We start from the raw sequence: 23,178 nt of genomic DNA on the forward strand, positions 1-23,178 counted from the left end.
ATAAATTCTACATGAACAGAGATTATTTTAAAGAAGAATACATTGAATTTGGGCATGGGTGGTACACATTTGTAACCCCAACACTTGGGAGGTAGAGGAAAAAGGAGCAGAAGTTCAAAGTCAGCTTCAGGTACACAGTTGGTTTCAAGTCAGCCTGAGCTGTATGAGATTCATCATTCATTAGTAAACAGATAAACAGATGCACTGAAATAACACTCAACATATATTACCCGAGTGCCTTACTCCATATTACCCAGTCATCCACATACTCCAAATCTGCAAAACTGAAATGCTAAAAGCATCCACACTTTACTAGTATGAGGACCTATTTTAATAATATCAAAACTGTCTCTGTAACATATTTCCATCTGGTAATAATACTAAAGTTATAAATGTGCTCTGTGTTATGTTAGCAATCAGGAAGTAGAAGGATCCTTAGCTACACATGGAGTCTTGAGTCCAGCCTTGGGGTACATGAGACTTTACCTCAATAATTTAAAAAATATAGCTGCTATTATTTGCTTTTTAAAAATTACTATTTGTTTTATTTTTTACAGTCCAGTCATGGACTCCTTCCTGGTCCACCATCCCACTATTCCTCATCCAATTCTCCCTCCTCATCTCCAAGAAAATGTTCCCCACCCCCCAGCCCCCACCTGACCCCTGCAACACCTCCCCACTCCCCAGGGCCTCAAGTCTCTCCAGGGTTAGGGACCTCCTCTCCATTATGGTTAGGGACCATTGTTGGGGAGTTGGACAACAGACTGTAAGTCATCAACAAATCCCCTTACTATATAGAGACTACCCATAAGTTCTGTGACTCTTGAGAACCCTGACTAATACAGAAGTTGGTACCTGAAGTGGGGTATTCCTGTGACAACCTGACCATATTTTGGGGAGGATTATTAAAATAGGTCCTCATACTAGTAAAGTGTGGATGCTTTTAGCATTTCAGTTTTGCAGATTTGGAGTATGTGGTCACACCAGGCAGTCCTCTGCTATACATGTATGGGGCCTCAGACTAGCTAGTATATGCTGCCCGGTTGGTGGCTCAGTGTCTGAAAGATCTTAGGGGTCCAGGGTAGTGAGACTGCTGGTCTTCCTACAGCAGGTCTGGTAGAAAAAGTATGTGCTGAAGCCATCTGGCCCTGGGCTTTTTTTGGTTGGGAGGTTTTTAATGACTTTTATTTCCTTAGGGGATAAGGACCTGTAGTGGCTCTTTCTGGTTGTCAACTTGACTATATCTAGAATGAACTACAATCCAGAATTGGAAGGCTCACCTGCGATCCTAATCTGGAGGCTGGGAGATACAAGTTTCTGACCTGGATCTTAGCATGAAGATCTTGAGGCATAGTGGCTATGAATCCCAGAAGACTAAAGCAGGGATCTCAGAGTTCAAGGTCATCTGGGACAAAGCAAGTCCCAGATCCAGGCTTGGTGGCAAACACCTTCAATCTGGGCCACACCTTCTGCTGGAGACCTACGTAAGGATGTTGGAAGAAGGAAGGTCTCTCTCTCTCCTTTGCCTGCTTGCTGTGTGGGACTGAGCAACTGCTAGATCCTTGGGCTTCCATTCACAGCTGCTGCTGACCATTGTTGGGGAGTTGGACAACAGACTGTAAGTCATCAACAAATCCCCTTACTATATAGAGACTACCCATAAGTTCTGTGACTCTTGAGAACCCTGACTAATACAGAAGTTGGTACCTGAAGTGGGGTATTCCTGTGACAACCTGACCATGTTTTGGGGAGGATTGTGGAAAGACTTTGGAACTTTGAGCCAGAAGAGCCACTGGGATGTTAAGAGCTCTGTGGGATGTTCTGTAGGAGCTTGGAAAATAATGTTGGGAACAGCTGAAGGTGGAGGTCTGGCTTTTGAAATTTCAGAGGGAAGATAAAAGATGCTTATCAGGGCCATGTTGTTTTGATTGTGAAGATTCTGTGGTTTTGGTTATCTGGGGCTGAAGAATCAGCTGTGATTAACAAAATACCAGAACTACTAAAGCAAAACCTTTGCATTACTAGGACAATTGGTGCTGGTTAGCTGGAGCTAAGAAATTAGGGGTGATTAAGAAGAGACCAGTATCACTGAGGTGAAATCTTCTGGGAAGTGTCTTCTGAGAGCACAAAGAGGCTGTGTTCCAGAGATAGCCAAGGTTGTATCCTGCTGCAGTTGGATTTGGCAATGTGTAAGTGTCACTCAGGTGGTACTGGTTTTGAAGGCCTGAAAGGATCATGAAGAGAAGCTGAGGCTCAGCACTGTGTGAGGCCATGGAAGACCATTGGTGAAGGTGCAGCCTCAGTTGCAATTGATGGCCTGGGACTGAAGGGGTCATGCAAGGGAGTTGAGGCTTGGCACCATGAAGAGAGCCTATGAGAGGCTATTGGTGAAGCCTAGCTGTAGCAGAAGACAGCAGTGCTTTGGAGATGCCAATACCATGAGATAACCACCAAGACAGCAGCAGCAGTGGAATACAGGTAGCTGAAGCCTAGTAGACAAGGTGTGTGCTACAAAGGCTGGAGCTGGAGAAGTGACCCAAGTCCTTGGAGGAGTCTAGAAGATCATGAGTGGATCTTAGATATTGGACAGTTGGAGTTTGATTTTGATTGTGACTGTGTCCTGAAATTTTTCCCTCTTGAAGGAAGAAAGTATTTTAGTGGAGCTGACAGTTAAGAGACTTTGAATTTCAAAATGACTTTGAATTTTAAAAGATATTGGATATTTAAAAGGGATTGAACTTTTAAGATGTAAAGGCTGTGGGACCCTTAAAGTTATTTAGATGTTGGAGATGAATAAGAAAGTAAGGGTTGAGGCTTAATAGTGATGTGTTTGTGTATCAGGTTGACAAGGGGTCAATTATACTGGCTGGTTTTGTGTGTCAACTTGATACAGGCTGGAGTTATCACAGAGATAGGAGCCTCCCTTTAGGAAATGCCTCTATGAGATACTGCTGTAAGGCATTTTCTCAATTAGTGATCAAGGGGAGCGGGCCCATTGTGGGTGGTGCCATCCCTGGGCCGGTAGTCTTAGGTTCTATAAGAAAGCAGGCTGAGCAAGCCAGGGAAAGCAAGCCAGTAAGTAACAGCCTTCCATGAACTCTGCATCAGTTCCTGCTCCCTGACCTGCTGGAGTTCCAGTCGTGACTTCCTTTAGTGATGAACCTGCAACTGGGATAAATGCTTAGGATAAGGACTTGAGCAAGACAACTTACTGATAAATTATCTAAGACACGATGATAAGAATCCTAAGACTGGGAGGCCAGAAAGACGGCTCAGCAGTTAAGAACATGCAGAGGATCTGAGTGCAGTTCCTAACTGCAGCTGCAAGGGAGCTGAGTTCAGTTCCTAACTGCAGCTGCAAGGGAGCTGATGTCCTTTTGGCTTTTGAGGGCACTGAACTCATACACACACAAACTCACACATCAACACATGCATAGACACAAAATTTTAAACAACAACAACAACACTTAGTTTGACTGGGCAAGGTGACAGGTGCCTGGTATGGGTGAGAAATTAAGAGCCCAAGATCATCCTCAGCACACAAAGAGCTCGGGTGCACTCTAGGCTCCATTAAAACCTCTCACAAAAAGGAAAAGATTAAGGCTAATCTGTGGTTAAGGCCTGAACTCTTACTGAACTCTTACTGATAGCTACCAACATTGCTATCCAAAGCACCCATGCTGGAGAAATCCGCAATAGTGTACTTTCTAGAATTCTGTTCAGTAAGTACCATACAACTTAATAACAATGTGTAATTGTGTGTATGTTTCCATGTGTGTCCACATATTCATGTGAAGGCCAGAGGTTGACATCCAGTGCTTCCCCAGTGACTCCCTTACGACTACTGAAGGGCAGGGGCTCTCTCTCCCAGAACCTGGAGCCCCATGCTTGCCCCAGGGACCTGTCTTTCTCCCAGTCTTAGAGACTGGAATTACAGGAAGGAACTGAAGTCACACTCTCCCATCTGCATGGCAAACACTTACCTACTGTGCCACTTCTCTGGACCATGATGTGAATATGTTAGGATCTCTAAAGTAACAGCTCCCTTATTTTGGAGATCTGAAGGATAAGTTAACAGCTATTTTGTAGAAAAAGAAATCTTCAAAGCTTCAGTGATGAGTCTGTTGTTGTTCACTTCTTTTTCTTACTAATCTTGCTTTCAAAATCTAGATAACTTCTTCAATCCTTATTATTATAAATCCAAGACACTGAAAATGCTTCCTTCCTCATTATTAACAGAACTATGAAAAACTTAGTCATCATTCAATGAGTATGTCATATAAATCTAAATCTGATGCAATTGCTTTCTCTCAAATTCTCACCCACCTCCACTTCTTATTTTTTCATTAAGGGGAGATTTGATCTTTATGTCTTTCTCTATCCTCAAAGTACATGAAATCACTTGGAAGACAGAGGAGGTGTAGAAGGCTCCCTTCTGTTCTTTAGAGTTAGAAACTTTGAAGCAGAAAATGGCTTTACAGTTTTATAAGACATCCTTACTCTCATTTGTATCTTCATTCCATCTCTACCCTCTACCTAGCAACTGTGTATAGTCTCTGTCTTGTTCTCCTCTCCAAGGCCAGTCTTAAGGGCTAGCTAGCTTCCATTCAGGGGCAACAGCTTCCTTACGGTCACAAGTGTGGCATTTTCCTACTGGAAGCATATGGCAGCATGAGCTGGAGGAGTCTTATTCTGAAGCAGGATTTGCCAAGCTGTGAGTCAGTCGCAACAGAGAAAAGTCTATGGGCTGAGTCCAGCACTGCAAAATCAACCAAGACACAACAGGATGGCTCAGTGGTTAAACAGGCAATTGCCACCAAGCCCGAGGACCTGAGTCCCACGCCCAGAAACCATATGGCAACTCCTCAAAACTACCCTCTGATCCTGTGTGTGCCTCCATCATGATGAACACATGGAAACTAAACTTAAAAAAGCAAAAGCAAAAGCCCTAACAGTGTGACGTCACGTGTGCTTTGAAGTTCAGTTTGGGCTGTGTATCTATACGCACATGGAAAGCCTGACAGGAGCACATTTCCCTCTCTCCTGAGACAAGGGCTCATCAGAAATATGCCTTCTATAGTCCTAAAATATGCAAGGCATTAGAGATTTAAAATATGAATATAAGCATTAGTTTATTTAAATAATAATGTTGATCTAATACATCAAATAAGTACCCATGCCAACCCTGACACAGGTTTTCTTTCTTTTGATGTCAACTTGTGGCAATCCTCCCGCTTTAGCCTTCCAAGTAGTGAGATTATGGACATGAGACTCCATATATGTTCCAAATATATTTTAAACAATCACTAGTTAGCAAACATAACAAATTATTTCCAGTAGTCTTTTATACAATAGAAGGATCCAAAATCAGTATTTTACTAGACTAAAATTAAAACTTACAGGTTAACCATCAAGGGTGTTTCTAAGTAACAACCTTAGTACAAAATATTTTAAAGAAAAAGAATTCTAAATTTAAAAAAGACTTATCTTTATTATCGTGTGCCTACCACCCCACACCCTACTAAGGCTCCAAGTGGTATGTAGGTGGCCTCAGGGGCCAGAGAAGGCACTTAATCCCCTGGAGCTGACCAGTTGTAAGCTGCCCAGTGTGTATGCTGGGAACCACACCTGCGTTCTCAGAAAGAACACAGTGTTCTTAACCTGTTAACCCTCTCCAGCCCCAGACAGTTTTTAAAAATGGAAGAAAAGAAAAAAAAAATGAAGATGAGATAAATATTTTTACCCACTATTTGTGCACCTGGATGCAGAGAGCAGGCAACCTACATTTTCTTGGCTACTGGGAGTTTGTTTTTGTTTTGTTTTGTTTTGTTTTTTAAATGAAAGCCTCATTCCAGTGAGTGACTGTGAGTAGGGATACCTAGTTCCTCAAGTGATGACTGAAAAAGAAATGCCTTAGAAAAAAAGAATCCTGAGTAATGCTTACAATTCTTTTCAGAATTTTGCTAAGTAGAACTCACATTTAAAATATGGCAGTTTGGGGGCTGGAAAGATGGCTCAGCGGTTAAGAGCACTGGCTGTTCTTCCAAAGGTCCTGAGTTCAATTCCCAGCAACTACATGGTGGCTCACAACCATCTGTAATGGACATCCAGTGCCCTCTTCTGGTGTGTCTGAAGACAGCGACAGTGTACTCGTATACATGAAATAAATAATTCTTTTTTAAAAAGTTTAAAAAAATGGCAATTTTATACCTCAATATCAAAGACAGACATTACCTCAGAGTAAAGGGTTGGAAAATGATTTTCTAAGCAAATGGACTCATTCTAATATGTGACAAAATAGACTTCCAAGCAAAGTTAATCAAACGAGACAAAGAAGGACACTTTATACTCATCAAAGGAAAACTCCATCAAGATGCTATCTCAGTTCTGATCATCTATGCCCTATAAATTCAAGGGCATGTAATCGGTAAAGGCAGACAACGTCCTGACTAGAACACCAATAGTGCAGGCACTGAGACAGACAACTAATAAACAAGACCTCATGAAAACGAAAAGCTTCAGTAAGGCAAAAGGCACCATCAATAGGAAAAAACCAGCAGCCTAGAGAATGGGAGATTTTGATAATTCTACCTCTGACAAAGGGCTAATTTCTAAAATATATTTTAAAAATTCAAGAAATTAGACATCAACTAACCAAATAACCCAATTTAAAAATGGGGTACAAATCAAATCAGATAATTCTCAACAGAGGTATCTCAAATGGCTGAAAAGTGCTGAAAGAAAGATGTGCAATGCCCTTAATCATCAGGGAAATGCAAACCAAATGACTCTAATTCCATCTTACACCTGTCAGAATGGCTAAGATCAAGAACACAAGTGACAGCTCATGCTGGCAAGGATGTGCAGCAAGGGGAATGCTCCTCCATTGCTGGTGGAAGTGAAAACTTGAACAGCTACTTTAAAAATTAATGTGATGGTTTCTCAGAAAATTGGGAATCAAAACTACCTCATGAACCAGCTAATACCACTCCTAGGCAAATAGCCAAAAGATGTTCCATACTTCCACAAATACACTTGTGTTCAACTATGTCCATAGCAGCTTTATTCATAATAGCCAGGAAAACTGGAAACAACTTAGATGACTGTCAATGAAAACTACATAAATAAACTGTAATGCATTTACACAATGGAGTATTACTCAGATAGATAGATAGATAGATAGATAGATAGATAGATAGATAGATAGATAGATAGATAATGGAGTATTACTCAGATAGATAGATAGATAGATAGATAGATAGATAGATAGATAGATAGATCGAGATATACACACATAGATAAAGATATATAGAGATATAGCTGTGTGTGTGTGTGTGTGTGTGTGTGTGTGTGTGTGTGTGTGTGTGTGTAAGCAAGAGGAAAACAGGCAGGAAGTAGGAAGAAGTAGTAGGTGCAGTTTGTCCCTGCTTGGACAAAGGCAAAAAGTACATAGTCCGTGGACACTGCCTTTATTAGCACAGGTCTAAGGTAACACACAGCCACTCTCTGAGAATCCTGGTATGGATCTGGCTAAGTGTTCATCAGGACAGTATTTTTAAATAAAGCATGCTTCAAATCTGGTTCAAGATTTGTGGTAGTGGTCTTATTTTCACCCAATGGCATTAACATTTTTCTGGAGGTTTCCAATGAGTTCAGACCACCACCTATGCAAACTCAAAAGCAGGATCTTCACTACAAACTACAGTGCTGGGGGGGGGGGGGGGCGCTCAGGAGGTGCAGTCTTCCAATGTTCCACTGCTCCTCAAAGTGCTTTTGTTTTTCCTGCAGAGTAAACTGCAGTGCTGAGAAAAGTGGCCGCCATCTACAGAGGCCTCCCCAAGTAAGTCACAGTCTGGTTATGTGATGTGGGATCTCAGTCTGGGATGTAGACAGGTTTGACAGGACCCAAATACACTCTGGCTCAGGTCAAAGAGCAAGATGTCACCTGCCTGGTTCTAGCTGTTTAGAAAGCTTTGTCAGTGTGTGTGTTTTCTGGTCTGTCTGTAAGTTTTATTGCAAATGTGGTAGTCAAGATGAATATGGGTCAGTTGAATGTATGAATGATGGTAGCTACATGTTTTGTGTCTGACTGGTCTCGTTTGAGTACGTGGACTTTTCTGTGTTATGTACTATTGCTTTGTTTTTGCTATCTCTGCTGCCACCAGCCACCAACGCTAAAGCCACTTGCCATGGCTACTTTGATGGCCAGGGCTAAAAATTAATCTCTGGGCTTTCTGGTCCCTGGATTCAGGTTACCAGGACTCTAATGTCTTTTGGGGTAGGTAATATTAAAGTTGTTCTATGCTGTTCTACTTTATTGAAAAGCTAGCTCTGGAGTTGGCCCTCTCTTCTCTATACCCAATCATGCTTTTAAAAGCATTTTCTTCTATGTTCTGTGTCAGGCAAGCCACCTGATTCTGTGATAGGGAAAAGAGAACAAAGAAAAACAGCCAAAAATTGGACTACTGGTTTCATTTACTGCCTAATACCTTTGCTAAGATATAAACCTTATCTCAAGATTTGTAAGACTATCATGGAAACTTTCTGTACCTCAAGATTTGAAAGTTTACTGAGTATGGCTAAAATTGCAGCAAAAAAATTAACTTAAAACTTGTAACACAGGGTGTTTGTTGAAAGTTTAAAATCTATACTTAGATATCTTTTTTTTTTGGGGGGGGGGTTTCGAGACAGGGTTTCTCTGTATAGCCCTGGCTGTCCTGGAACTCACTTTGTAGACCAGGCTGGCCTCGAACTCAGAAATCCACCTGCCTCTGCCTCCAGAGTGCTGGAATTAAAGGCGTGCGCCACCACGCCTGGCTCTATACTTAGATATCTTAAAGAAACCATGTGAGGTAGTGACACCATGTTGGGATATAAGCAACATGTGGCTTGCCTTATCTGCTGTCCCCAGTCAGGACAGAAGCAGCCACAGAGCTGGCAGCCATCTTTGCTAGAGCTGGAGAGGGTGAATGTCAGGAGACGTCACCACCGTCTTGATGGAAAGGTATCCATATGATAGACAACAAGCAAGGAGGTCTCCAAGATATTTTCAACTAGTATGGAGTTTTATATGGTAATTTCTGTCCTGAAAACAAAGTCATAAAAAATGAGGTTTATGAAAGATAACATTTAAAACAGTTCCTTCTTTAATAAGGTATTAAAGCTGCATCTCCATGCATTTATATACAAGAAAATACCTTGTGCTGGTAGCCTAATGTTATAATGTAGAGTCATCCAGGTAGTACTGGTTTTAAAGTCATAAAGGGGTCAGTCATGAAGAGCAGCTGAGACTTCGCATTGTGTGGCAGGGCTGAAGTTTCTAAAAAGAGCCCAGGAGAGGTATTCCAGCAGTTTTGGGAATGCTTGCGCCAAGTGATGGCCCCCAGAAACAAAAGCCATAATAAAATGGAGCCAGATGGAGCACAGAAGACAGGCTCTAAGCACTGCCAAGGCTGGGGCCAGAGAGGTGACCTAAGCCTCTGGGGGAGGCCCAGAGACTATGAAAGAATACCAGACACCGAGCACTGAACTGTTTGCACTGCTGAAATTTTGGTTTTGCCTTATTGTGGTTCTACCCTGTTTCTTCCCACTTAAAGTAAAATAGGGTACTTTAAAAAGGGTACTTTATTTTTGATATTGCAGGAGCCTACAGTTTAGAACTTAAACTTCTTTAAAAGGAAGTATAAATTTTAAAAACTGGATTAAAGATCAGCAGATCAGCTTTTAAAATATTTAAATTTTTAAGGCTATGGGACATTTATAAAATGTTTTCTGCTATGATGTCCTTATTAATATGTAATCTTAAAATAAATAAATAAATAAATAAATAAATAAATAAATAAGTAAATGGCTACTGTTGTGGCAACTGCTATAAGCACCAAACACCAGAAACTAGGATATTGCTATTTTATGATGCAGCAAGATAATGTCCTAAGCAGTCTGGCAAAGAGCCCATAGAATATTGTCTCTTCTTACCTAACGTCTATCCAGGCTAGCAGAAACTGATTTGCAGATGTAGGTCTAACCACCTTGCCTTCGATAACCTTGTTAATAAGCTTTAGATGGTTTGATAAACTGAGTCATAACAGAAACTATATTACTCTAAAATGGTACACACTAAAAAGCACCAGGAAAGGAGTTGCCAGTCTCCTTATGGACTGTGTGATTTAAAGACTGATTTTTATACTAAAAGAGCTTCAATTCAGAAAATATTCTCTTATAAGGCTCAAACTCAGTGGAGATAAAACTGTAAATTCTTAATCTTATGAAAATGTACTAATTGTTATAAACTGTTAAAGATGGTTAAGACATGGAAGCTGACAGTCAGAACTATACTTAGTCATGCTAAGTTCAAATGTAATTAATTATAGGGATGACTTATTTAGTCTCCTGAAGCCCAAGGTTCTCAAGGTTAAACCTAACACACGTACACTTAATAGGTGGTCCTCTCACTCTTCAGAGAGCTTCTGACTATGGCACTTTAGATGTTTACTTAAAAAGCTTCCCAGTATATGAGAAATTAGAAGGAACTCTAAGGTCTCCAAATAGAGTGGGACACCCGCTATCCTATCTAGGTTGTAGTAACAGTAATCACTGAGAAAAACTTCCCTATGTCTTTCTTACCTGTTACCAGGAATCTGCACAAGGCTGTGAATACTGTTGGGTTGACTGCTCTACTCTGCTTGATCAAATAAAGGCCAGCCTCTCAAGTTCCTAGGAAAATCTCTAGGACCTGGACCTGGGTCTGGCAGCCAAAGGCCAATACTGCTCTGCTGTGTGGTTCAAGATCAAATGTTGTCCTGTACGACAGGTGAATACTGACTGTTGCCACCAATGAAGCCACTGAGACCACATTATCCTAAGGCCACCAACTAGGTGAGTATGTCTCTGCAATTTAATTGATACATAGGCCATTTAGATTATACTTCCTACTAAAATTTATCCTTCTCAGACCTCTGATGGCATTTAAGGCAAAGAAAATGTAGATTTATCAGTTTAACAGCAGCAGGCAATCAGCTCCTTCCTAGAGGCTGCAGCTACCTTCCTTGTAAGTTCATTTCATATGTAACAATCAGGCTTTGCTTTTTCCTTGAGCTACTGTGAGACCCTGGCTTAAAGCTTTTCTCCCTGAAAGGTAGAGCCCCTAAAACATTTCCCCAGGCTCGTTTTCCCTGATCTTTAAAAATACAGCTAGAAAGAAGCTCTTTGTTCTCTATAGCCAGCAAAAGGCTTTTTTGTTTCTATACCTTACAACCAGAGATGCCTGCCTTCCTGTGCCGAGGACACGGAAATAAAAATTCAGAAAGAACTCACTCCTCATTCCTGCCTTGTAAATGTCACCAAAGACACCCAGAAGAGAAAAACTCCTCCCAACTCCTCCCAATTCCTCAGCTAGCTGTTAAAAGCCCCTGTCGAACACCCCTGCCCTGCAAGGTGCCAGGGATTCGTCCTCAGCTAGCTGATAATAAAACCTCTTGAAGCTTGCATCAGGTGTGGTGTTGGCCAGCTCATCCCGGGACTTGAGCGGAGGCCCAGCATCCAGGGTCTTACACTACTAGATCTTCTGCTGAGAAAGGCAGACAGGTTTGCCTTGCTAGCAGACTTTATAGTAAAGACTAAACAAGTTTCAAATGTAATTTTTTTTACTATTCCTGTACTTAAAAGAACTTGCTTTGCAATAACTGCTCTCAATAATAACTACTTGTGTCTCTGGTAAACAACTAGTGAAATTAAAAGGCTTTGGGTATATTTAAGTTCTGAGGACGTCAAAGTGTGAGTAATTCTGAGTGTCTAAGAAACTGTTTTAAGGTATGTAATACAAGTTGTAGAAGCCTAAGACACATTTAAGTAATAAGAATGTTTCCGATTTCCTCCCTCCTCGTTATGCTATTGCTATATTAAGGTTTCTAAACGTCAGAGTTTACCTTGATCAGTGAAGTTTGGGAAGATGGTAAGCTCTACTACTACTACTACTCACAAGCTCAAGATTCCACTTTCCCTTTGGTTACCTTCAAAGTACAGACTTAAAAGGGCTTCTCCAGGGCTGGAGAGATGATGCACTCACTGACTGCTCTTCCAAGAGGTCCTGAGTTCAATTCCCAGCAACCCCATGGTGGCTCATAACCATCTGTAATGGGAATCTGATGCCCTCTTCTGGTGTGTCTGAAGACAGAGACAGTGTACTTACATACATGAAATAAATAAATAAATCTTTAAAAAAGTGCTTCTCCTCAAGCTTAAAACACCTCTGCCCAATCCATACATATCCAACTCTCTGGACAGAGAAAGGAATTTTCATGCTTTTTAAGTCAGGACATAGCTTTTGCTATGACTCAAAGGCACGAGTCTACTCCAGCTGTTTTACAGAGACACCTGTTAGCTGCTTTCTTCACATTGTAGATTTTAGTGTAGGTTGCAAACAGTGGTAATGCTATTATAGCTAGAACTTTTATTTCTTTGTAAACTAAAAAATGTATGTAAGCTTCAAGGAGTTGAGGAAACCATACAAGTTGGAACCACCTCTCACAGGTCAAACAGACTCCAGATAAGTACAGGCTAAGTTTCCTACCTTCCCTACCTGCTAGTTCCTGAGGGGGTGATTATGCAAGCCCCGCCTCCTTGGGACACCTCCCTCCTCCAACTACAAGGACTATGGGCCTGAAAGTTCCAAATGTAAGACTTTCCTTTATATTCCTAAACTAACTTCTGTGCCCAGTCTATATCCATCTCAGCAGATTTCCACTTGGCTGACAGACACCATGCAGAAAACAGCTGCTGACTACAAACTGTTCCACCTGGTTGCCAGGATGTATGCCTGCCTCAACTGGGCAAAGGCAGGAAGAACAAGGGCGTGTCTAATCATGGAACTAACAGTTTGTAGCCATTCTATGGCAATTCCTGAGTATAGACCTGACCAGTATCTGTCACCCTGGCCAGCATTTAATAAAGCTTACTTCAAATTTGGCTCAAAATTTATGGTAGTGGTCTTACTCTTGACCAGTGGGATTAACAAAACATTAACAGAAAGCTACAATAACAAATAAAAAGAAAAGGTTCAAATCTTCCCTTTTATTGCTGCCTTGCTTTTTTTTTTTTTTTTTTCCATTGCCCTCCCTCTCTGGTATGTATTTAATGTGTATGTGGGGCAGGAGAGACACACACATTCAAATATGGACGTATGCTCTCTTATGTGCCAGAGCACACATCTGAAGGTAGAGGTGTCACCTTCCACACATAGTGCCTATGTTTGCAGTTGAGTACTCTGCCTCTCATCTCGCCATGAGCACTGGATTATATATAACCTAGCATAGCCAGCTTTCTGTGGTGCTGCGGATTCAAACTCAGGCCCCTCACACTACACAGGAAGTGTTTCACCTGCTGAGTCATCTCCCAGCCCCACTTTTTCTTTCATTTCTTACAACAATGCTAACTAGAATTACTCACCTCTTACAAATGATTTCACTATTTATGTGTCTAGGTGCCCACAGAGGCCACAAGAGGAGCTGGATCTGCTGGAGCCAGAGGTAGAGCTAGTTAGGAGCTGCCCGAGTGCTAGGAACCACACTCTAGTCCTCTGCAATCTCTCAAGCCCACCTGATCAATTCTTAACTAATAGTACTATGGAAACAATTTTGACAAAAGACTGAATGCTCCCTTCAGGATAGGAAGATGGCCAAGGATATCTGCTCTAAACATTACTGTTCAGCTTGGCGTTATAGACTGCCGTCAGAACAACGAAGACACTGCAGTGAAATGCACCCAAGATCAGACAAGGATAGCCTTTTTCAGTGGATCACATAATTACATAAAGAAACGCTATAAAATCTACAAAAATCACTATAAGAACCCAAGATTGACTGTAATAATACTACAGAATTCAAAGTCAACATGTTTAAAATCATCTTTTGTACATTAGCAATAAACATTCAAAAACTGAACTAAAAATACTTTTATAATAGTATCAAAAATATGAAATACAGATGCTTATGCATTGTAAAACTATGCAAGATCACCAAAACAAGAAAATATCACTGAGAGACATTAAAGCTGGATTAAATAGAGAGATGCAGTCTTGCTTGGTGAACTAAATGACTCTATATTATTAAAATCTACCTGCCAGCCGGGTGTGGTGGCGCACACCTTTAATCCCAGCACTTGGGAGGCAGAGGCAGGCGGATTTCTGAGTTCGAGGCTGGCCTGGTCTACAAAGTGAGTTCCAGGACAGCCAGGGCTACACAGAGAAACCCTGTGTCGAAAAACAAAACAAAAAAAAAAAAAAAAAAATCTACCTGCCTTTCTTCCTCTCCTGGGAACCAAATACAGCAACTCATATCACAATACTGTTAAAATTTCAATTTTATTCAAATCTATCTATAGATTCAACCTAATCCCAAACAGATTCCAAATAAGCCCTTTTATACAAATTGATGAAATAATTTTTAAAAAATATGAAAATGAAAGAAAACTAGATTGACCAAACATACATTAAAAAAAAAAAAAACAACAACAAAACACAAGAATTTATACAATTTGATTTTGGAACTTACTATAAAACTATAATAATCCATAAAGTATGGTACAGGTGGAAGGTCAATGGTATAGACCTATGTATCTACCCTTGAAAAATATAGGATAGCCTACTGAAAACTATATACAAATGGTAACAAGTAGTGCCTAGCACTATATACAAATGGTAACAAGTAGTGCCTAGCACTATATACAAATGGTAACAAGTAGTACCTAGCACACACAAGTCACTTGGTTCAATTTCCAACATGATCACACAAAGAAAAGTAGTAATTATAAGTGCAAGAGTTAAGATGAATTTCAAAATAATCATGCTAAGTTAAAGATAGAAACATAAGAGAATGGGATAAAATGTGTGACTCCACTCACATAAATACTAAGATATATAAATTTCTCTACAATACAAGTTAGTTTACAGAAAATATGGTACACTTACACAATGGTGTACTACTCAGCTATTAAAAACAATGAATTCATGAAATTCTTAGGCAAATGGATGGAACTAGAAAATATCCTGAGTAAGGTAACCCAATCACAAAACACACATGGTATACACTCAGTGATAAGTGGATATTAGCCCAGAAGTTCAGAATACCCAAGATACAATTCACAAACCACATGAAGCTCAAGAAGGAAGACCAAAGTGTGGATACTTCAGTTCTTCTTAGAAGGGGAATCAAATACCCATAGGAGGAGATACAGAGACAAAGTGTGGAGCAGAAACTGAAGGAAAGGCCATCCAGAGACTGCCCCACCTGGGGATCCATCCCATATACAATCACCAAACCCAGACACTATTGTGGATGCCAACAAGTGCTTGCTGGCAGGAGCCTGATATAGTTGTCTCCTGCATGTGTAGCAGAGGATGGCCTTATGAGACATCAATGAGAGGAGAGGCCCTTGGCCTTGTGAAGGCTCTATGCCCCAGTGTAGCAGAATGCCAGGACAGGGAAGCAGGAGTGTGTAGGTTAGTGAGCGGGGGAGGAGGGATGGGAGAGGGAGGTATTCGGAGGGAAAAGGAGGAAAGGGGATAACATTTGAAAAGTAAATAAAGAAAATATCTAATAAAAACAAAATAAAACCCAAAACAAATTAGTTTAGTAGTTTCTAAGGAACAAGATGACAAAAAGAAGAGCATAAAGAAAAAAGTTCCAAATGATTTCAGTATCTTTTTTCAAGTGATAGATATATTTCATTATCTTAATAGTTTTTACATAAGTAAATATCAAGCTTTTATCAAATATCTTAATAGATTTTACATAAGTAAATATCAAGCTTTTATCAAACTAGATGTCTAATTACAGTATACTGCTGTAAATCATTCCCCAATAAAGGAGAACACATATTCTAAAAATACTGTTGAAAGTCAACTCTAGAATGATCAGAGTTTTAAACACTGAGTCTAAAATTGCTTAACAACTTTTGCAGAAGACATTAGCAAAATCCATCCATGAAATTCTTCCTTCACATTCACAACATCTTTTATGATGCCGGTCGTTTTACTAAACAGTGGGTTCCAGATAAGTAAACACCAAAGAAAAACACACAAAAAATGAACAATCATACCTTGATTTGTGCAAAGGGTCTTTCATAACCTCCAACATAGAGAAGGCCAACATTCTGTGGAAGCAACCTACAAGGTGGGAAAAAAATAAAATAAAAAAGAACCTTATTTATATAGTACTCTGCCTTTAAAGCAAGAATGCATAATAATAAAAAGTGGGAAAACTGGAGTGATAATTTCATCAGTAAAGTGTTTGCTGCACAAGCATGAAGACCTGAGTTGGATTCCCCATGATCCATGTGAAAATGCCAGGTGTGGTGGCAACAGCTTGTAATCCAAGCACCAGGAGGCAGAGACAGGATTACCTGCCAACCAGCCTACTCTAACTGTCAAGTTTGGGGCCAAGAAAGAGACCATCCAAAAAGCAAGGTAGACAGAATCTAAGAATCAGTACCTGAGGTTGATCTTGATCTCCCTAGACACACAGACAGAGACAGAGACAGAGACACACAGACACACACACACACACACACACACACACACACACACACACAGAGAGAGAGAGAGAGAGAGAGAGAGAGAGAGAGAGAGAGAGAGAGAGAGATTTCTCTAATAGATACTATGAAACACAAGCATATATATTGGTACAGTGAGATAGTAACACCAAAGGAATACTTACTTCTATTGCCAAGAAAGAGGGGATGAGGTATAATGTTGGAATGGGGAGCTGGAATGTACCTCAGTCAGGTAAGGTATGCCTAGCATGCATGAAGCCAGTACAACATAAAACTGGGCATGTTTTCACAGGTTTGTAATCCTAGCATTCATGTGAAAGCAGGAAGATCAAAGGTTTATGGTCAACTTCCAATACACAGAGAGTTCAAGGCTAGCTTGGGCTACCTGCTTCTACATCTCAAAAAACTTAACACTCAACAATAATTCTGATAAAATTACTAGTGTCTCTGGAAATGAGGGGATGAATAATATACTCAAAAGTTTATGAAGATTTAATTGAAGAACTAGTGAATGCATGCCCACAACCATATATTATGGATGATATGAGCTTAATTCCATCCTAAAATTTTACCAAATATATTACATAAATGCTAACAAAAGGGTGGCTTTGACCCATGGCATAATAAAATGTCTGTCACTGGACAGCAGTGGGGTGAGGGGTCCTACTTATAGAGAACTCGTTAACGTCTGAGTACATAGGAGCTGCACCTTGAGTAAAGTGTGACAGCCAATCTATATGTGGTTGCATTCCCTAAATCAGCCTTTCTTTTCTTCCTATTCAGATCTCTACAACATCCAACATCCATCAAGCCATTTTGTTTTGGTTTTGTTTTCACTTAAAAAAAGCAATGATATATGTATGGATATTTTATCTGCATATATGTCTGGTGTACCACATGCGTGCCTGGTACCTAAAGAGGCCAAGAGAGGGCCTCAGATCCCTCAGAACCTGAGTTCTGAACTTGAGATAGCAGAGATGGGTATGCTAGCAAAGACTCCTAGTGATGGGGTCAGAGACTGACCCAGGCATCTTCTGTGGAGGGACAGGGATGCCAACCCAGCCACAAAACCTTCAATGGGTCTGCAGTGTTCTGGGGCTGGAGCCTAGTATAAACTGTCATCCGAGAAAGCAGCCAGACTCCATCAGCAACTACTAGGAACAGATGTAGTCAGTACCAGAGCCAAACGTTAGGCAGAGCTCCTGGATCCCTGTCGAGGAGGTGAAGGAAGTATCTGAAGAACCAGAAAGGTTAGGAACACTCCAAGAACATGGCCTGCAGAATCAACTCACAGACTCACGGGGGCTCACAGAGATCATGGCGCCTGCAGGGGTCTGTCCTAGGTCCTCTGATGCATGGTATGGCTGAGTAACGATGTGGTCTTGTGGGATTCCTGACAGTGGGGGCAGGGGCTGTGTCTGACTCCTCTGCCTGCTGGTGGGAATCTGTTCCTCCTACTGGGTAGTCTCATCCAGCCTTGATATGATGGTAGATGCCCAGTCTTATTATGGCTTGTTATGCCATATGTGATGTCCCTGAGAGGCCTGCTCTTTTCTGAGGGAAGGCAAAGTGGGGAAAATAGGCATACGGAAGAGAGGGGAAGACTGGGGGGAGGGGAGACTGCAGTCCAGATGTAATATATGAAAAAAAATTAAAAAAAAAAAAAACACAAGATCTTTTTAAGTTCCCACGTAAGTGTTGAAAATCAAGCCCAAGCCTTCTAGAAAACCGGCCAGTGTTATTTACTCTGAACTATCTCTGAGCCCCTTGTTTTCCTTTCTTAAGACAGACTTACTTGCAGCCCAAGAGGGCTTCTAGTTCATGGTGGTCTACCTAGGCCTCCCAAGTGCTGGAGTTATGGTTCTATGTCAATCAGTGGTTTCTCATTCTTAACTGCAACAAAACTCCGGGTGGTTTTTGTTCATGGTGCTAGGACTTGACCTCAGGCCTCATACGTAAAGACAAGTCCTCTGTATCCAGCTATGTCTACAGTCCACACAACACACTGTGGATGAAGAAATACTGCCTTTAGAACTTTGGTATGATTATAAAGTAATTAGTAGAGTAGAGTAAGCTATAGGACATAAATACTAGCCACAATATTTCTCACTCTTCTATATTTTTCCTAAAAGACATGTAAAGATACGGACATAACATTACTGTTTGGGGGGAAAGCCTGTATTATCTCTATGTACAGACAATTCTAAGAGTCTACATGATGTTAAAAGCCTCCTTATGACAGGTAACAGACCTCAAATGAGCTGCAGGATAACTGTGCATTCTATTGCATGAATTGGAGAACAAAACACTCAAATATATATATATATATATATATATATATATATATATATATATATATATATATATATAGTAAACAAGTACAAATTCAAGGAAGCCAATGGAACCTTTTCAGTGTACCATATAGCATAATCACAGAAATGAGAATATTCAAGATTTATTTTAATAATCTCCTTTCTGTAGTATTTGGCTATAGGGATCTTACTTCATACACCAGGCTACCTTTACCTCCAAGTGCTAGGCTTAAAGGTGCATTAGCATGAGACCTGGCCTAACACTCTTTATTATTCAAGACACAGCTTCAAAAACTCTACTTCAAGAGTTTTAGAATTCATATTTGTTAATAACTTTTCTGAAACTAGAATGTTTTTGACACTTGTGTAATCTTTAGTTGTCATCAGAGGGAGATGTAGGATGTTTGTGTGATTCTTTTCCACTGGCATGGACTACCTAGTGAGATTAAGAAAGCAAGTGTCTTAGAACATGAAACAGGGCAGAGTTCCAGTGTCCTTTAAACACTGTCTGCTCCTATAGCCTATATGGCCAATAAAACACACTAACAGAACATATTGCCAGCAGGGATACACAAGTCAGAACTAAATTGATTTAGCCCAGTTCTTTCTTCTCGCAGAATGTAAATGACAATATGTCAATAATATACTATAAGGGACACAACAACTAAGAGCATCAGCTTACTGGAGTCAAGTACAAAGCAGAGGCTATGTCCCCAGATCTCAATAAAGAAATGAGAAAATCTTAGCAATGCTTTAACAACTATGAAATTCAACCAAGAAAACCTTGAACCATTGCTGGTAGCAGCTATATATAGTAGTAGTAATTAACAAATGTTCACAGAAAACTTGATAAACCCCCTTGAAAAGTAAAAATAATCACTGTTCATACAAATAGACACTAGGAAAGGAAGAGAATAAAAGCTGGCTGACATTTAAAAGTCAATATGCCTCTAATTACCATGCACATGCATCTCAGGAAGGTTGCCAATATACTATTTAGTGTGCACCTCTATTCCTTTAATTTGCAATCTAAAAACTACATTTCCTCAGCATTTTCTTAAATGTTGCCAGTTAGACTTTATGTCCAACTTTTAAAAGCATCTACTACTGCTTAGCATATATCTTACTGTCTTCAGTGGAACAAGGTTTTGCTGTTGTTGTTTAAGACCAGGCCTCAGTGTACAGCTTTGGCCGGCCTGAAATATCACAGAGACCCACCTGCCTCTGCCTCTGCCTCCTGAGAGCTGAGATTAAGGCACATGACACAATGATTGGCTTCATCTGTATAGTTTTATAATAATTTAAAGTAAGAGGAAGATATAAGATAATACTTTGGGAATATAAATTTCTACTTTTAAAGTGAAATACTTCTTTAAATTTTTATTCTTTTAAAAGATGGTTTTGCTAAATTGTATTCATAATTATTGCCAAGTAACAAGTAGAATTTGTCATGATAGAGTGCATGTACTTTAATACAGCAATCACATGTTTTCAATCTCCACATGAAAGCACTAATTCAGCACTAAAGACATATACTTTAAGACAGAAATTCTGCCTCATTTAAAACCACAAAGCTGTTCTGCCCTTATGGTAAGTGAACAATACCATGATCTTTGTAAGCTACTAATGGCCCTTAAAGTACTGGCTCCTAACTAAATGCTCGGTAGTATGACTATCGAGCAGGACTCTTGAAAACAGCTACATAGAAGCAGTGTTAGATGAGGGGATTGCTATTGTGGCTTTCAAAGAAATAAAAATAGGTGAAACTAGTGTTCATTTTTCTTTTGACTTTCCAAACACAAATAGTAACAACTGTCTATTACTAGAAAAGTCCCAAAACTGTTCCCATAAACACTTCTCAATTAAAAATGAGCAAATCCTGTTGGGCAGCAGAACAAACACTAAATGAACTTCATTCACTGTATGCTGACATCAGTCAGACATACACTGATTCATAATCACATAGATACAAAAGCATCCCTTTAAAACCAATAAAGGCTACAACTAACTCAAATTAACAATTTAAAATAAAGATGAATGCAGTAGCACACATCTATAACCCCAGCACTCTGGAGGCTGAGGCAGAAAGATCCAGTGGGGGCGAGAATGAGAACTCAAGAAATAAAAACAAGATTGTAGGAACTGGAGAGATGGCTAAGCAGTTAAGAGTACGTCTACTCTTCAAGAAGACTCAGGTTCAATTCCCAGGATCCATATGGCAGCTCACAATCTTCTGTAATTCCAGTTCCAAGGAGTCTGATGCTTTCCTCTGGCCCCTGCAAGCATCAGGCATGCATGTAGTGCACAAGCATGCATAGAGGTAAAACACTAATACACATACTACACTTAGAACAATCATACATCATTTCAGCTTCCAATAAAGTATTTTTGAAATAATGTACAGTATTCTTTTAGTTTTGTGTGCAAATGTATTTACATATGATGTGTTTACCTGTGGTCACCTTTGTGTAAAGCTATCTTTGAGGAGGTCAGAGGACAGCCTCTGAGGTGGGTCCTTCACTTTCATCTTGCTTAAGACAGGATCTTTGTGTGTGTAGCCAGCTGAGTGTATAGTTTAAAGGGACTCTCCTGTCTCTGCCCTCCAACTTGACAGAAGCTTTAAGATCACAGACACACACTATCTTGTCCAGCTCATGGGGTCTGGAAATCCCAACTCAAGACTCACACAGAAAGCATTCCATCCACTGAGCCAATGCCCAGCCAACACAGTATCATGAATATTATTTGCAAAATATTCACACCCTAAGTCTCACAAGTGAACTGAAACTTATGTAATAGTAAGCATACTACAGAGGATCAAAACACTACAAATGATTTACCTTAAAATAAATAATAAATTGATTTCTATTACGACAATTAAGAGAAAAGATAAAGCACAAATAATCAGAACCGAATCTTTTTAAAAGAGGGGTGGGTGGGTGGGGCTGGGAAGATGGCTCAGGAGTTAAAAGTACTTCCTGCTCTTTCATCATGACCTGGTTTGATTCCCAGCTCCCACATCAGGCAGCTCCAGGGAATCCAATGCCCTCTCTTCTGGTTTCTGGGGATACCTGAACACATGTAGTGTATACTTACAAAGACAGACAGACAGACAATCTTTTTTAAAAAATAAAATTTTAAGCAGAACAAAGAGTAAATACACGTTTTATAAATAAATACTTTTATACCAACAAGTTTCGCAATTCTAATTTCCTTATTCTAAGAAAATACAAAAATAAACTGGTAAGACTATCCAAAATTGCCATAAAGGCACAGTTATACTATCTACAGGAAAATAACCAGACAAAATCATAGTAAGCAAACTAAGCCAGGAAGACAAATATTTTGTTTTCTCTCATTTGTAGTTCCTGTATTTTATAGAGATATGTGTCAACATGAATACATACTTGTCTTAAAATGTCCTCATACACACAGTGCCATGTGCATGTACACATACACACACACACACACACACACACACACACACACACGCACACGCATAAAATCAAAACGGTTTCAAAATGTTAGAAGTCTTCTTCGACTCAATAACATTTAAAAATGATTTCTACAATGAAAACAAAAGGTCTAACTAGATTGACCAGCAAATTCTACCAAACAAATTTACAGGCAAAATTAATTCTTATCACACCTAGAAGAATAAATATATTCTATTTTATTTAATAGTATCAGCATAACTCATTAAAGTTGGATATGAAGAAAAAAATTAAAGCAATTTTCGAACTGGTAAAATGGCTCAGCAGGAAAAAGTATTTATCACACAAACCTCAGGTCCTAAGTTCAATCCCTAGAACCCATTTAGAAAAGGGAGAGAACCAACTCTATATAGTTGTCATCTGACATATATACACCACACAAAGGCTAATAAAGTAAAATTGGAAAGTGTAAAAAGATAAGCAATTGCACACAGAAAGCAATCTTGATTAAGGGGAAATATAAAGATAAATCATAGAATGAGAGAAAACATTTGCAAAAGATGTATCTGAAAGAAATTAAAACTACACCCCTTCAAATCAAACCGGGGCTGGGGGTGGGGGGGAACAGTACATCGGGTGGGGGGACGCAGCTATGGAGATGGCTTGGCAGATAAAAGTGATTGCTGTCAAGTTAAACAACCTGATTGATATCCTTAGAAGTCACATGGTGAAAGGAGAGACCTGCCCCCATCCTTTGCATACATACTGTCTCCCACAATAAATAGAGAAACAAGCAAACAAACAAGTTTAAGTGTATAAAAAGAAAAGGGAGAAGTATAGATTTCTATTGTCTAGCATATGGAAGGCCCTTGGTTCAACTCTCAATA

General features: G+C 39.9%; 1 protein-coding gene across 3 annotated transcripts in view; it reads right to left on the bottom strand.

Annotated features, from left to right (window-relative positions):
• Positions 1-23,178, bottom strand: part of Rngtt (RNA guanylyltransferase and 5'-phosphatase) — a 193,107-nt gene that overhangs the window by 38,002 nt on the left and 131,927 nt on the right. For all 3 annotated transcript variants that reach the window (XM_021159529.3, XM_021159528.3, XM_085839440.1), the window contains exon 14: positions 16,093-16,159. In XM_021159529.3, the coding sequence (XP_021015188.1) occupies positions 16,093-16,159 (67 nt within the window). The remainder of the gene's footprint in view (positions 1-16,092; positions 16,160-23,178) is intronic.

Source organism: Mus caroli, unplaced genomic scaffold, assembly GCF_978045245.1.
Source record: "Mus caroli unplaced genomic scaffold, Mus_caroli_1 scaffold_6, whole genome shotgun sequence".
Classification (NCBI taxonomy): domain Eukaryota; kingdom Metazoa; phylum Chordata; class Mammalia; order Rodentia; family Muridae; genus Mus; species Mus caroli.